At 51.3% G+C, this 15,337-nt stretch overlaps 7 protein-coding genes across 7 annotated transcripts; 4 read left to right on the top strand and 3 right to left on the bottom strand.

Annotated features, from left to right (window-relative positions):
* Positions 1 to 100: 100 nt before the first annotated feature.
* On the top strand, positions 101 to 1,336 carry N7447_010326 (MOSC domain protein; the record flags this gene model as incomplete). The annotated part of the gene is made up of 1 exon (XM_057234588.1): positions 101 to 1,336. The coding sequence occupies one exon, from the start codon at positions 101 to 103 to the stop codon at positions 1,334 to 1,336; it is 1,236 nt and encodes a 411-aa protein (XP_057080808.1).
* Positions 1,337 to 2,280: 944 nt separating this feature from the next.
* N7447_010327 (nucleobase:cation symporter-2 family protein) lies at positions 2,281 to 4,167 on the bottom strand (the record flags this gene model as incomplete). The annotated part of the gene is made up of 4 exons (XM_057234589.1): positions 2,281 to 3,572; positions 3,633 to 3,812; positions 3,861 to 4,027; positions 4,076 to 4,167. The coding sequence occupies 4 exons, from the start codon at positions 4,165 to 4,167 to the stop codon at positions 2,281 to 2,283; spliced, it is 1,731 nt and encodes a 576-aa protein (XP_057080809.1).
* Positions 4,168 to 5,942: 1,775 nt separating this feature from the next.
* Positions 5,943 to 7,369, top strand: N7447_010328 (stearoyl-CoA 9-desaturase sdeA; the record flags this gene model as incomplete). The annotated part of the gene is made up of 2 exons (XM_057234590.1): positions 5,943 to 6,180; positions 6,240 to 7,369. The coding sequence occupies 2 exons, from the start codon at positions 5,943 to 5,945 to the stop codon at positions 7,367 to 7,369; spliced, it is 1,368 nt and encodes a 455-aa protein (XP_057080810.1).
* A 553-nt stretch (positions 7,370 to 7,922) lies between these two features.
* Positions 7,923 to 10,354, top strand: N7447_010329 (M3 family metallopeptidase; the record flags this gene model as incomplete). Its single annotated transcript, XM_057234591.1, has 2 exons — positions 7,923 to 10,096; positions 10,162 to 10,354. 2 exons carry the CDS (start codon positions 7,923 to 7,925, stop codon positions 10,352 to 10,354), a joined length of 2,367 nt encoding a protein of 788 aa, XP_057080811.1.
* A 544-nt stretch (positions 10,355 to 10,898) lies between these two features.
* Positions 10,899 to 11,477, top strand: N7447_010330 (uncharacterized protein; the record flags this gene model as incomplete). The annotated part of the gene is made up of 1 exon (XM_057234592.1): positions 10,899 to 11,477. One exon carries the CDS (start codon positions 10,899 to 10,901, stop codon positions 11,475 to 11,477), a length of 579 nt encoding a protein of 192 aa, XP_057080812.1.
* Positions 11,478 to 11,603: 126 nt separating this feature from the next.
* N7447_010331 (uncharacterized protein) lies at positions 11,604 to 12,424 on the bottom strand (the record flags this gene model as incomplete). Its single annotated transcript, XM_057234593.1, has 5 exons — positions 11,604 to 11,632; positions 11,700 to 11,792; positions 11,856 to 11,996; positions 12,088 to 12,241; positions 12,422 to 12,424. 5 exons carry the CDS (start codon positions 12,422 to 12,424, stop codon positions 11,604 to 11,606), a joined length of 420 nt encoding a protein of 139 aa, XP_057080813.1.
* A 223-nt stretch (positions 12,425 to 12,647) lies between these two features.
* N7447_010332 (putative C2H2 finger domain protein) lies at positions 12,648 to 14,975 on the bottom strand (the record flags this gene model as incomplete). The annotated part of the gene is made up of 1 exon (XM_057234594.1): positions 12,648 to 14,975. The coding sequence occupies one exon, from the start codon at positions 14,973 to 14,975 to the stop codon at positions 12,648 to 12,650; it is 2,328 nt and encodes a 775-aa protein (XP_057080814.1).
* Positions 14,976 to 15,337: the final 362 nt, after the last annotated feature.

Consider the following 15,337-nt stretch of genomic DNA (forward strand, 5'->3'; position numbering starts at 1 on the left):
AATCGGGAATCGGGAATTTTTTTCCCTCGATCGATCTCGAGTGCTGCATACTCCCAATGTCCAATGTCGACATTTCCCTCGGGGGGTTCTCCCAATTTTGATGATCGTACTCCTTCTATCTGTGTTTTTTCTTCTGAGAACACTAAAGACACTGAATGCACCGATTAATCCGAAAGGATGTCGCCGCCTGGGACTTCCACCAGGGCAGAGCAACCTGGACGATGAATTCGACTCAAAGTACAGCCATGGTCTACCCAGCCATCAAGATAATCACGGTCGCCCATCCTGGCGTGTGAAAGCACTGTTCAGTTACCCACTCAAATCCTGTGGTGCGGTCGAGCTGCAAGTCTCGAATGTCGTACCAACCGGACTTGAATTCGATCGACAATTCGTCTTTGCGGAGTATAACAATGATGAGTGGAACATTCGCACCTTACGCAATGCCGGCTTCAATCGCCTAGCTTTGATCCATCCCGAGATCTGGGTTCCTGACCCGTCTACCCCAAATTATGACGCAGACCTACCAGAAGTCAAGTCGCAGGGCGTGATGCTGATATCGTATCCACGAATGCCGCCAGCAGGATGGAAGGGCTTACCCATTAAGGTCGGCATGACACTGAAGTTACTCCAAAGCCAGCAGACATTCCAAGTCCCCCTGCTTCCATCTGCAGACTCCAAGTTCCCACTGGTCCCAGTCAAGATCTGGAAAGACAAGCCTCTAGCTTATGACTACGGCAGACTGCTCCCAAAGTCATTACACGCATATCTAGGGTCCGACCCATCAAAAAATACCCTGACTCTCTTCCGCGCCAGCGCACCTCATTCGCGGCAGATCTTCCGCAACGCACCGCGCGAAGCAGACATTGGCTTCCAACCAAACACAGCCTTCGCAGATGCGTATCCAATCCACCTACTCAATATCTCCAGTCACCGGGACGTAGCAGCACGCTGCGCCTACGCCATTCCACGACTGAGCATCCGGCGCTTCCGCGCGAACATCATTATTCAAGGCCCGTCTGCTTTTGAGGAAGATCACTGGAAGCGACTTGCTATTGGCGGCACGGAGATCCACGCTTCTTGTCGGACTGTTCGGTGCCGACTACCCAATGTTGATCCTCTTTCTGGGGATAGACATAAGGCTGAGCCGGATCGGACGCTGAAATCATACCGGCGGATTGATGATGGAGATCGGACTAATGCATGTTTGGGGATGCAGCTTGTTCCTGCGAAGGAGGAGTTTGTGGTTAGGGTTGGGGATTCTGTGGAGGTGCTTGAGACTGGGGTACACCAGTATATTAAAATGCTGGCTCCTAGGGAGAAGGTTGAGGGGGTATAGACAAGACAAAAATGGTGTGTGTATCATCAGTACATGATTAAGAATTAGATCAATTAACTAGTTAAAACGAGCTGCCATGATCTTCAGGCAAAAACTGGGGAAGTTTCAGGCACCAATATTTCTTAATTCGGACAGCTAGGATCCAACCTCGGAAGGAGCTCCTTATCATGAATCTCTAGTGGGTAGACCATCTGTTAGTTGTTCTACTTTCTATGTGTTTGGGTGGGCAAAACTAAAAGAGTCTTATGTTAGCCCTGGAGGACCCCAGCCTAGTTATAAAGCATCTAGTTAGTTAACTAGTTAACTAGTTAACTAGATACTCTATAACTACGGAGTTTTCTATATTCAAACATCGGCGGCGGGTGAATTGCCGGACACGAGGCTACAGCGGGGATGTTTACAGAGAATTTCTTATGCGTGATAATTCAGATCGCAGCGATTCCTCCATCGGCGCATGCGCGTATGGATGAGATTATGAGGAGCTATGATGAGTCCCTTAATTCGATTCCTGGGATCACGTGTCGGGTGTGGATACTCACTGGACTGCAAATACTTGTTGATGAAGGGTTTGTGCATTGTGATGTGGGGGAGTTGGAGAAGGATTGCTTGGAGTTTGATAGCACTACGGCTAGTGGTAATGAGCAGCCTCGTCCGGTTGCTAAGTCGTGGATTTCTTCTTGACATAGCAAAGAGAGAATAAAAGATGACAAGATTACAAGAGAATGAACCGAGTTGAAGAGGAATTATAGCTTGTTCGCTGTTGTTATTATTCATGGTGGTTCCCCGTGGAATCCACCGAGGAGCTGCTGGACCTCATTCGTAGAGAGAGCAGGAAAATATCAGGGAATATCGACATAAGATTGCAGCATAGGTATTAAAAACAACGCTAAGGGCAAGTCTAGCCCCACACAAACTCCATATATGACAGAACTATACACCCAAGATCAAGCGGTCTTAATAGGCTCCGACTGCTCGGGAATGCTGGATTGTACACGATCATCATCCGACTCGGTCGACTCAAAGATGGCAGGAAGCTCATCGGGCTCATCAGGAATGAAGAGGTTAAGGAAGATGCCGAGAAGTGCACAGATAGCGAACCCGTTCTCCATGACAAGATCGACAGCATTGATCAGGCCTTCGAGGGCATGGTTGTCACCCTTGTAGGTGAAGAAGTAGCTGAACCATTCCGGCAGGAGTGTGACACCCATTCCAATGGAGAAACTAGCCGTGAGGATGAATCGGTTGCGACGGGTGGGGTCGACAGACCCAATGATGCGCAGACCACTGACTGCCACCGAACTGAAGAGGAAAGCGGTCATGCCACCAAGGACGGGGCTGGGGATTGCAACCAGCGCAGCGGCGAACTTGGAGAAAATTCCCATGATAACCAAGAAGAGGCAGCAGCAGTATCCGGCGGTGCGGTTAGCGCATTTTGTCAGCGCAATCACACCGTTGTTCTGCGCGAAGACGGACATGGGGCTAATGGTCATCAAGCCAGCCAAGAGACAGGTAATACCGTTACCCAAAACACCACCTTGGATCCGGGAATCGAAGGTACCACCCTCGACCTGGAGCCGGGAGACATCACATGTCGCGGTGATATCACCAATAGACTCCATCATAATAACGATGTATAGCGCGAGCAACGGCAGGATGAGGGGAGGGTATACCGACAGCGGGAAGGTGTGGACCCAAGGGAATGAAGCCACCGGCGCAGCAGTGATACCGGAATTATCGAAGTAGTTGCACGCGGCAGCGACGATCGAGCCAACCAAAAGGCCAACGATGACGGAACAACTCTTGAGGATGGGAGGACCCCATCGCTCGCAAACAATAATTGTGACAAAGACCAGGAATCCCAGCCCAATGAATTCGGGGCTTCCCCAGGGGAGAGGGTGCGGGGCGTTGGCGCTGGGACACATTGCGCGGGCGGAAGGGTCAAACCCACAGGATGCGCCACCGGCCCAGTCCTGCATTGCGGACTTGATGAGCGAAGCACCGATCAGAAGAACCGTTGGGCCGGTGACGAGTGGGGGGAAGACGCGGGCGAGGATCTTGCTGCTCATGAAGGACATGCCGATTTCAAGGAGGGAGCAGAGACATGAGGTGCCAAGGAGGGCGCCATAGCCTTTTGGACAAGGGAGCTGAGTTCCATCTTCGAGGGTGGGACAGTAGCCCGATTTATACATCTGGGAGAAGGCGCCCTGGGCGACTGTAATTGTTGAGAAAGATGTACCTGTTTGAACCAATTAGCATCCGAAGCGGGGTTTCTGAAGTATGGAGGGGAAGTTCCTACCAACGACTGATAGTAGTCCAGTTCCAATATAATATTTTGTTCCCTTAATATGTAACCGGAACATTTGAACGGCACTCAGTAGGCCAGAGACGACCAATGAAGTCGAAACCAGGTACTGGTAGAGCTCGTCGCCAAAGTGGGCACCGCCTGAACCGCCGAGCAAAATGGGTGGCGAAATCACTGATGCTTTTAGATTTTGCTTGCATATTCTGTGTGTCTATAACTCACCACCAGCCAACATTGCCAGCGCATGCTGCAAACCCAGAATCAACGCGAGAACGACTGGGACGCGGTCATCGAGACCGAAGAACGGGGCAGATTTGCGAGCTCGCTTTGTGAAGGGCAGTCGTGGTATAAAGAGGTATCCATAGTCGTAGTCACCTAGTAAACCTTCTCTGTTGATTGTGAGTCAGGGTCCATAACACGCGTATTTGAAGTCATACCTTGTGGTAAAAGTCTTGACGGCATATCGCACTTTGTCGCCAATTGTGCGCTTGGCCGTATGATCGGGGCCGATCTGGTCTGGACCGTCCATATTGAATGTTATAATGAATATAGAGATATTCAATGTAGGACGTTGGTGTATATTTAACCAAAAAAAAACACCCCGATATTCGGTAACTCTAAAATTCAATCGCGGGATGACTAAAAAGGGAGTCCCCACCTGCGTGGGAGCGACAACCTGAAAAATTCTGTTATCGGACAAATCGCCAGGCCATTAGCAAGTGCAAATGGGGACGATTAGCAAGAGCATCGCATAAACGTGCTAGTTAGTTAGTCGCTTAACTCTATTTAGTTAGTGTCCCCGCGTTATCTAGTTGAGAGAGTGCCAATGACGGGAGACCCCTAGTGGAGAAAAGATAAGGCGTTCCCCATGGGTGTTTTACTGGAGAGTCCCCGAGTTCCCCCATAGTATGTGTTTCGAGACTGTCAGAGTAGTGTATCCATATAGATATCCAGAGATAGATAGAGCCAATGTAAAACCCCCAATTGGTGGTGGAGTATACCGGCAGTCTCCTAGGTAAGTATGTGCAGTGACGATCCATAAGGTTCAACACCCCTATTCTGCCAGTTCTAATTCCACCAACCAAAAGGCTACAATTTTGGGGCGGTATGGCTATCTAGAAAAGCGGTAGCCAAGGAGGGTGCTGAAACTTATGGATCGTCACTGTACGTACATCCCGAGAGCTTACAGGTCTCTGCTATCTTGTTTATCTAAGATCTGACAGCCGGAGGGTGCCGTGGACAAGGAGGTGGAAGACTCCGATCTCAAGGTTCCGACCTCAAGGTCCATCATCCTTATCAGGCAGATACTGGGATATTCGTGATCATATAGAATCATATGTTGTGATTGTCTCGGTTGACTCTTGACTCATGTAGTCATACCTCCACGTAGGGTGACGGGAGGTAACATATACTTTGGAGGCTCGGTAATCCCGCCTTCCAGAAAAGTCTCCATCCCCACTGGCATTCAACTGTTCAGTCTTCTTAAAGTCAAAGTCAATGATCGATATCTCCGCATATCATTTCTCGTTTTTTGGATAATGACACTTTACTCTGGATTCGATTTTCATCGTATTCATTCACCTCTTGGACACGTGTATTGAGGATATACCGGTTTCTAGGAATGAACCTAGAAAGAATCACTAAGATTCCTTCAGTATCTCGCACATTCTGTATGGAGTACACCGTACTTGTGCGTGCGATGACTTCACTTGTATGGATGTCCAGTTTTCTGACCATTCACGGAAGGGCCCGGGCCAATGTCGGTCGGGAAATGCATCCTGTAAGGAACGCTAAGGGTGTTAACCACTCTCTGTACGACATGTTAATTGCCTCCTCTCATCCGAAAGATGATTGGATCAAACAGAATTATCCCTAGAAATCCCGAGGTTGAATATATCCCTCGATGGAACTAACCTCCACCCGTGGAACCCCAGTGCTGGGCTGGATGACCTAAGCATATTTGCCATCGAGCGCTGATTGGTCCATCTTTGCCTGAGGCACCAAAGCGTTGGGGCTGGCTGGACCCAACATTCGCCAGAAAGCGATGAGGCACGCCACTCCCGATCAAAGGACAGCGCAAAAATCTACTGGCACAGGCTTATAAGGCCAATTCTCTTCTTCTTCTGGTCTTTCTGCCTCGGGATCTTGTGATTGCTTTCATTTGATTCGTCTTTTAGCCCTATTTACCCCATCTACGTTGGCGATCAGTGCCCCGGCTCCCCAACGTTGGTCCCAAGTGGGTCCAAGTATAAAAAAACCCTTTGGTCCTCCTGGATTGAAGTTCTCTTTTACCACATCCTCATCATGTCGTCCAAGCCCGATGCTTCACGCCCTCGGGCGGCTGACACCAAGAAGGTGCACATTGCCGATACCCAGTTGACTCGCCAGAACTGGTACAAGCACGTCAACTGGTTGAATGTCATCTTTATCATTGGCGTTCCCATCTCCGGCTGTATCCAGGCTTTCTGGGTGCCTCTGCAGTTGAAGACCGCCATCTGGGCAGTCATCTACTACTTCTTCACTGGACTGGGAATCACAGCGGGTAAGTAGTCCTGAATTTTTGAACCTGAACACCGAACATGAGCTGACTCAATTATTCAGGATACCATCGTCTCTGGGCTCACTGCTCCTATTCCGCCACTTTGCCCCTGCGTATCTGGCTCGCTCTGGTCGGCGGCGGTGCCGTCGAAGGCTCCATCCGCTGGTGGGCTCGTGACCACCGTGCTCACCACCGTTACACCGACACCGACAAGGACCCTTACTCCGTCCGTAAGGGTTTGCTGTACTCCCACCTGGGATGGATGGTCATGAAGCAGAACCCCAAGCGTATTGGCCGCACAGACATCACTGATCTGAACGAAGATCCCGTTGTCGTCTGGCAGCACCGCAACTATATCAAGGTCGTGCTCGGTATGGGCCTTATCGTCCCCATGCTCGTCGCCGGTCTTGGCTGGGGCGACTGGTACGGCGGATTTGTGTACGCAGGTATTCTGCGTATCTTCTTCGTTCAACAGGCTACCTTCTGTGTCAACTCGCTGGCCCACTGGCTCGGTGACCAGCCCTTCGACGACCGCAACTCTCCCCGTGATCACATCATCACCGCCCTGGTCACTCTCGGCGAGGGATACCACAACTTCCACCACGAGTTCCCCTCGGATTACCGTAACGCCATTGAGTGGCAGCAGTATGACCCCACCAAGTGGACCATCTGGTCATGGAAGCAGCTCGGCCTCGCCTATGACTTGAAGCAGTTCCGCTCCAACGAGATCGAGAAGGGCCGCGTCCAGCAGCTGCAGAAGAAGATTGACCAGAAGCGCGCCAAGCTCGATTGGGGTACTCCCCTCGATCAGCTTCCCGTCATGGAGTGGGATGACTATGTCGAGCAGGCCAAGAACGGTCGTGGTCTGATCTCCATCGCCGGTGTTGTTCACGACGTGACCGACTTCATCAAGGACCACCCCGGTGGTAAGGCGATGATCAAGTCTGGCCTTGGCAAGGACGCAACTGCCATGTTCAACGGTGGTGTTTACTACCACTCCAACGGTGCTCACAACTTGCTTTCCACCATGCGTGTTGGAGTCATTCGTGGCGGTGGTGAGGTTGAGATCTGGAAGCGTGCTCAGAAGGAGAACTCTGAGTATGTGCGTGATGAGACAGGCCAGCGGATTATCCGGGCCGGTCAACAGGTCACTAAGATGCCCGAGCCGATCCCTACTGCAGATGCGGCTTAGATTGAACTTTTATGACATGTTTTGCATTTGTGGGTAGGGTCGGTGTCGGCGTCTTTCTTTCTTTCAAAAGCGACCTGTGACGCACTTTCATAGATAATCATGAATTAGAAACGAATTTTCATCCTTCCATGGATATATACTCTGTTGAAGAAATCTTTGTAGACGTGAGGTTAGGCTGTACCTGAAGAAATTGCAAAAGTGCGGGGCGCTTGGCCTTCACATGTCAATCCTTCCCAATGCCATTGTCTTTCTGTACAATGGATGTCACTTGCCCGGGGCCTCTATAGGCGCATAGGGAAAATAGTGGATTCTGTCAACGTGCATACGACTATAGCTAACTATTGGAAATGACCTATAGGTCATAATATATGACAGATCATCTAGCCCTGAGAAATTTGTGTTTGTAGCCATCTATAGACAATTCTACAATTCTACAATCCTACAATTCTACAGGCCTACTAATAGGAGTCATTGGGTCATTGTTGATTCTTTCTCTTTGTTCTCTTTGTAAAAACAACTGCCAAGACTGTGTAGATATCTGTCCCCGCAAATCATGGGCAGCTTCAGATCACCTGACAACTTCATCTCTCCTTCTTTCCCCTTCACACGTCGAATACCGCCTATCATTACTTTAACCTCTCGTGTCCACCTCGTCCTTGCTCTCTTAGCTATCCTCATCGTGGCGCCCTTCCTCCGTATCCCCGCCCGCCTCTCATCTGTGCTGGGCCAATTACGTACCAACGTACCAAGACGACTCTTGACGACCTCCAGCATGGCCCCCGCTCACCTCCGAACGCCGCCCCAGGCCCCGCCTATCTTTACGGCCACTCCACAGTCAGTGGTGGCGGATGCCGAACGTTTGATCAAGAGCTCGCGTGCCATTCAGGACAAGGTGGTGGCGGAGATCAAGCCCGAAGCCGCAACCTTTGCCAATGTTCTCCGTCCCCTCGCCCAAAATGACAACGAGATGGGACTAGAGTCACACATCCTAGGATTCTACCAGGCTGTCTCAACCGACTCGAAGCTGCGGGATGCCTCGTCCAAGGCTGAAGAGCTCATGGATGAGTTCTTTATTGAGGCAGTCATGCGTGACGATATCTTTGGTCTGGTTGACGCCGTACTGCGCCGCAACGAGTCTCTCGACCCAGAGTCACGCCGTCTGCTGGAGAAGGAACACAAGGACTTTATCCGTAATGGACTTGGCCTGCCCGCCGGCCCTCAGCGGCTTCGCTTCAAGGAAATCAAGAAGAGGCTAAGCCAGCTGAGCATTGAATTCCAGAAGAACCTGAACGAGGAGAACGGCGGCATTTGGTTTACCCCTGAGCAGCTGGCTGGTGTGCCCAAGGACGTTCTAGATGGCCTGAAGAAGGGTGAGGGCGAGAACGCCGGCAAGCTTTTCCTGTCGTTCAAATACCCCGACCTCTTCCCTACCATGAAATACGCCATTGACCCCGAGGTCCGCCGCCAAGTCATGATCGCCAACGAGAACAAGTGCAACCAGAACGTGCCACTCTTCCGGGAATCCATTATACTCCGTGATGAAGCGGCCCGTCTGATCGGCTACCCCAACCACGCTGCCTTCCGTATTGAGGACAAGATGGCCAAGACCCCCGAGACGGTTAACAAATTCTTGGGCGATCTTCGGGACAGACTGACCGCTGGCGGTAAGAAGGAGACACAGAAGTTGCTAGATCTGAAGAACGCCACGGACCCCAAGGCCGATGGCCGCTACTACCTATGGGACCACCGGTTCTATGACCGTCTTATGCTCGAGAAGGACTACTCGCTGGACCAACAGCTTATTGCTGAGTGGTTCCCCTTGCAGACAACCATCGAGGGTATGCTGAAGATCTTCGAGGAGCTGTTCGGTCTGGAGTTCGTTGAGATCATTGGCGAGGACCGGGCAGCCATTGCCCCAACTGGCCAGGGCAATGACATTGTCTGGCACGAGGATGTTCAAGTGTACACTGTGTGGAACGATGAGGGCGAGGGTAGTGGGTTCGTTGGATACTTGTACCTGGACCTGTTCCCTCGCGAGGGCAAGTATGGCCATGCGGCCAACTTTAACCTGCAGCCCGGCTTCGTTGATAAGGATGGCAACCGCCGATTCCCTGCCACCGCCTTGGTGTGCAACTTCACCAAGCCCCAGCATAAGAAGCCTAGTCTGCTGAAGCACGACGAGGTTGTGACCCTCTTCCATGAACTAGGCCACGGCATCCACGATCTTGTGTCCCGGACCATCTACTCCCGCTTCCATGGCACCAGCACAGTGCGGGACTTTGTTGAGGCACCCAGCCAGATGTTGGAGAACTGGTGCTGGACACCCTCGCAGCTGCGCTCTCTGAGCCGACACTACTCAACTCTCTCCCCAGAGTACCTTGCTAGCTGGCAGGAGGCCCAGCAGGGCGAGAAGGCCACCAGCCAGCCATCAGAGCGCATCCCTGACGATGTGATTGAGAACCTAATCCGCACCAAGCACGTCAACGACTCCCTGTTCAACTTGCGCCAACTGCACTTCGGTATCTTCGACATGACCGTGCACGAGCCCAAGACCCACGCTGACATTGAGGCTCTTCCTCTGTCTGCGACATACAACCGTCTCCGCCAGGAGATTACCCAGATGGACGGACCGGAGGCTCTGGGTGCTGGTAACGAGTGGGGCCACGGCGAGGCAACTTTCGGACATTTGATCGGAGGTTACGACGCTGGATACTACGGATACCTGAGGTAAATTTATAAGTTGATTCTATTGGTTTCAATGTTGTGCAAATACTGATGATTTTCCTCTGCAGCTCCCAAGTCTACTCCACCGACATGTTCTACACCGTTTTCAAGGACGATCCCATGAACAAGGCTGCTGGCCGTCGCTACCGCTACCAGGTTCTGGAGAAGGGTGGTAGCCAGGATGAGATGAAAACTCTGACTGAGTTCCTGGGCCGTGAGCCTCAGACCGATGCATTCTATAAGGACCTGGGACTGGCATAAACCGGTGCGCAGCATTTAACAGCCATCAGACAGGGGCTTTACACTATACCTTAAAAAAATTATATCAGAGCTACACGAATGCATATTGATGCTCATGAATGCCGAGCAACATGTTATTAATCCCTCTAGCTTGGACTAGCTATATTGTAGCTAACATTGGAATCTTCCAAGGTTGAAGCTGTTAAACATCACACTGTTGATATACTGATAAGCACACCGCCTTGCCATTCTGCAATTATTCGCAACAGCTCTCTTTTTCTTAATTGCCTCATTGTAGAACTCTGGCATACAAGACAACACAGAGTCTTGGATTAAATACCTCAATCAAATCACCTTCCCTGTAAGTACCTACTGAGCTACCCCCGGCAGAAAGATAATTCCAACTCAAACCCGCGCAAAAGACTAACCAAGACCCCAGCTTTCAACTCGCATCACCGACATAGCAACCGATCTGCCAGTACGCACCAGCTCTATCTTCCCCGCTCCTATCAGGTCAAAAGCGTCTGTCAATACGCAATCACAACACAACTCTACCAACCTCAAAATGACCGACCAACGCCTCCCAATCCAAACCCAACACTGCCGCTTCTGCAACCACCTCCTGCTAGCAACAACACGCAACATAAGCACGCTCCCACGACGCGGTGGCGAAGGCAAAGACAAAGCACTGATCTTACCACTCGAACGCAAGAGCTCAACAGACGGGGATGTAGAAGCCGAACTCGAAGAAGAAGCCAAGGCAACAGAGACGTCATCGCGCAAAGCAAGACATGCCTCTAACCACACGACGCTCTTACTGGCCACTACGGTCCCGGACCGACGGGCGACTGTTATCCGACGCGAAGACGGGATTGAGAAGAGGATTCTTTTGAGATGTGGGCGGTGCAAGGTTGTTGTGGGGTATTATTTGGATCGGCTGCATTGGCCCTCTGCTGGGGATCGGGGAGTGGGGAAGCAAGAAGAAGAAGAGGAGGAACGGCCGCCGGCTGTTTACCTTCTTCCCGGGGCTGTTGTGGAAACGGAGAAGTTGGGGGGTGAGGGGGGTTGGGGAGAGGGAGTGGAGGGAGTGGGCTGTTTAGATGTACAATCTACGTACAGATGTAGATGGATATCTACATTCTAAGATACCCCGGACCAAAATAATACAGTGTATTTGATAAAAACATACAAGACGAAGGTTCCAACGCGCCGAATATCAATCCCTCAAGCCGTAGCCATTTCCATATCGAACGTTAATCATATCGGGGTATCAGTTGGCGAGGATAGTACGGACAAGATCTGGAGGGAGTTAGCAGATGTAATTCACCATATATAGTCCACACTGGACTCCCACGGCCAAACATACCCGTGTAGTTAATCTCGCCGGAGCTAGTATCGACAGCCTTGAGCAGCTCATCGACTTCATCATCAGACATCTTCTCGCCAAGATTTGTGAGAACTAGAAGTGTCATATTAGCGATCTCCTTTCCAAGCGCATCCAAATTGTGGGGCAAAATCATACTGTAGCGCAGCTGTCCAACACCAATAAACCCAGTCATATCCTTATCAAAGACCTGGAATCCACGACAGTACTCCTCAGGCTCGCCGGGTTCACGGAAACCACCGGGGCGGTTGAGGACTTTCAGGAAGGAGTCGAAGTCAACTAGAGCGAGGGAGAGGGAATTAGCCAGGGATTTCCCTACTTTCGATAGACACGCGCAAGCGCATCCACCAAGGTAAGAATGAAAACATACAATCACCACCGACAGTCTTCTCCAAGTCACTAATCTCAGCCAGCGTGGGGTTCTGACCGCAAGCGCGGAGCAGGTCACCGAGGAGGTCACCAGCGACCCGGCCGGTACCACGGCGATCGAAGAGCGAGAACGCTTCCTTGTAGTTTGTAGAGGCCTGATCGTGTTGATTAGCCATGATGAAGATGAAAGTGAGGTCGATGGTAATGCCTTAATGACACAGTTGTAGAGGGGGGAATCGGGGGGGGCCGATTCCGTGGTTACATGGGCGGGAAGGGATGACGGTAGGACCGCTTGAATAGGAAGTGCATCAACATTGAGGAATTTGAGAACTCACCATTTTGGTTGGATAGTTTTGAAATTGGAGATTGGAGATTGGAAACAAAAATGCGGATTGGGAGGTGAAGGTCGGGAGGAACTGGATGTGGGATCGGCGGTTGTTAGGGCAACGCGGTATTCAGGGGCGTATACTTGTATACTTCTATAGTGCATACTCCGTACTTCACTTCAAAGGTTCAGAATAATAGAAACATAATCATTGGTATATAAACACATCATACATGCTACGACTGCAGCTTTGCGATGCAGCTGTCCAGCAGCCGCGCCGCCTCTCCCAACAACTCCCACCGCGGTTTGGCAAAGGAGTCTCGGAGAATCATTAACAGACCGAGACATCCATTGCGCCCGTGCATAGCCTCCAATTCGTGGGGTTCCTGAATTTCACCCACGCGATGCAAAAATCCCTGCATGTCGCGCTCTCGGTCGGCCACTGTTAGGAGAATAGGGGGTGGACGCAAGGGTCCATCCAGCGCAAACCCATAGGTCCATACCACCAACGCTGCAAAGTACATCACCCACGGCCGATTTAACACGTAGTCATCACGTGCAGCATACTCCCCAGGCTGTGTGGTCGGGTCTAAGAAACAGGCACATAGGAACTTGAGCGCGTAGAACGTGGCATCCCGCGCCGAAGCCTTGGTCGCCCATTTCTCGGTCTTTTCTCGTGCAGCAGAGTAGTCACGGGCTGTGATAGACCGTCCCATTAACCGACCAGCACCTGCGAAGATCTGTAAATCGGCTATATCGACATGGGAGCCCATATGGGCCAGCCCGTGCAGTACGTTGCGGGACTCGGATGTGGTCGACGGACCCAGGGCTTCGTCGAAGTCACGACGCCAGTTATCAAACGCCCGGAGAAGTGCTGTCCGCCACTTATCTCGTCCGCCGAGGGTCTGACCCACACCGAGCGAGCTGATCTGCAGGTCTCGCTGGTTGAGATGCCAGCAGACGCTCAGCAAGCCTGACATGATAATAATTCGCCCAAACGCGTTGGTCCGGACGGGCTGGCCATTGAGTGTGCGCTTGAGGCCGTCGAGGAACATAATTGGCCGCACACCGTGCGACTGTAGACTGGATTGCACGCGAGCGACCTCGGCGGCGCTGGTTGCAGCCCACAGCGCCTCGTCACATGGCAATGGCAGCCGCAGTTCGTGGGCCACCATTTTGGCCGAGTGGCCGAACATAGTGGCATGCGTTGAGTCCAGCACAAAGGCGGCGAATGCCACGCGCCGAGTCGCTTCGGTCTTGATCCAGGTTGCCCATGACTCGTCTTCTTCTTTGGCTTCCGGGGTGGCAAATGAAGGATTAGCGATGAGCGAACTACCTCGGCGCATAAGCGTGAGTGTTGTGTCGTGGTGGATGTGTGCGCGTTCATGTAATGCGCGTGTAGAAAAGAGTTTCTCGTAGACTTCAAGTAGTAACAGAGATTGAAACACCCAGAGCCTAGCTGGCGGCCGAAAGTCCGCATCCATGAAGATTTCCCAACGCAAATGCCAAGCAATGAAGCTAGCCAATTCAGCCGCTGCTTCGGTGACAGACTGGCCATGAATATTATCCAACGTTGCGGCTCCAATTGCCATAATCGCTAGTAGTAATAGATTCGGGGTACGATCAGCGCTAAATGTCGGCTGATGCAAAATTGGAAGTTGTGCATGGAAGTGGTACCAATAAGATCCAATGTACGACTGCATCATGCGCAAGCTCAAGACATGTCGGTCATTATTCAAATCTCCGTCCATCAGCGCGTCTTTGCGTTTAGCACCCATCGCATACGCCGATTCATTGAATCGAGTTGACATCAAGTGCAGCAGCTCTTGGCGCTTTCCTTCAGATATAATAGCTGGTGGAGCTCCCGAGTCCAGAATACTCGTCACGCTCATCGGATGCTGTGGAATCACGGAGCAAAAGTTGTTGTTGTTATATGTAGGCTCGTTCACGTAGAACTGGTTCTGAACAAGCGGTACCATTCCATAGCCCAGCGGTGTGAGTGGCTCGCTGAATAGCCACGCTGCAAAGTCGTCCGCCATGGCGAATGGTGATCGGTTATAGGTTTCCCCGCCAAAGATCGGGTAGGACATGGAGTCAAGGTCGATCAGATTATCGGGTTGGTCCAGCGCCGCCGGGAAATCCGAGTATTGATCCACCGGTATCCCATTGTTATCGACTCCGGTGGTGAGGGGGTATGTTGTCACGGGTGGTTTGGGCTCCTCCGAGCCAACATAGTATTCCGGCGCGGTGATTGCAGGCGAGGAAGTCGGGGAAGTTTTGGTGTCATTTTCAGCGAAATGATCTCGTTTCTGGAGCTGGGAACCGCTGGTGGTGTGACGTTCACGGTGGCGTGTACAGAGGTCCTGTCGCACGAAGGATCGGAAACAGTTGGGAAAGTCGCAGCGATAGATTTGTTTCGGGGTGTGGTTGAGCGCATGGCGACTCAGGTGTTCGGCACGAGAGTAGCTCTTCCCACAGCCTTCGAAGGTGCATTCAAACTTGCGATCGGAGAGAACTTTGCGACTGCGTCGCCGTCTCTTCGAGGGTTGACCGTCGGTCTCCATTTCATGCCATGGCACGACGATCACTGGTGGAATCGGAAGAATGTGTCGGAAGGAGGTCCAAGAGTAGAAATGAATCAAAGTATGAAGCGCAAAGGAGAAGGTTGTCCGGGGAGGAAGTGCGGAGATCTCGGTGGGGTGGAGAGGTGAGTCCGAGTATATCTCGTATAGTATATCGTAAGGAATATACTACTACTATTCTTTTCGAACATGTCTATGCGCTCTACAATAGTGATATATACTGCTCGGGATGATCTGTATAATCTCTTTCTATACCCCGTACTTGGAGTTAGCCTATATAATTGTAGATCCTATACTATCCTAAAAACATAAAACACTTACTAAATATAATATATATATATATG

This window comes from Penicillium robsamsonii, assembly GCF_028829455.1.
Source record: "Penicillium robsamsonii strain IBT 29466 chromosome Unknown utg000007l_segment0_segment0, whole genome shotgun sequence".
Lineage (NCBI taxonomy): Eukaryota > Fungi > Ascomycota > Eurotiomycetes > Eurotiales > Aspergillaceae > Penicillium > Penicillium robsamsonii.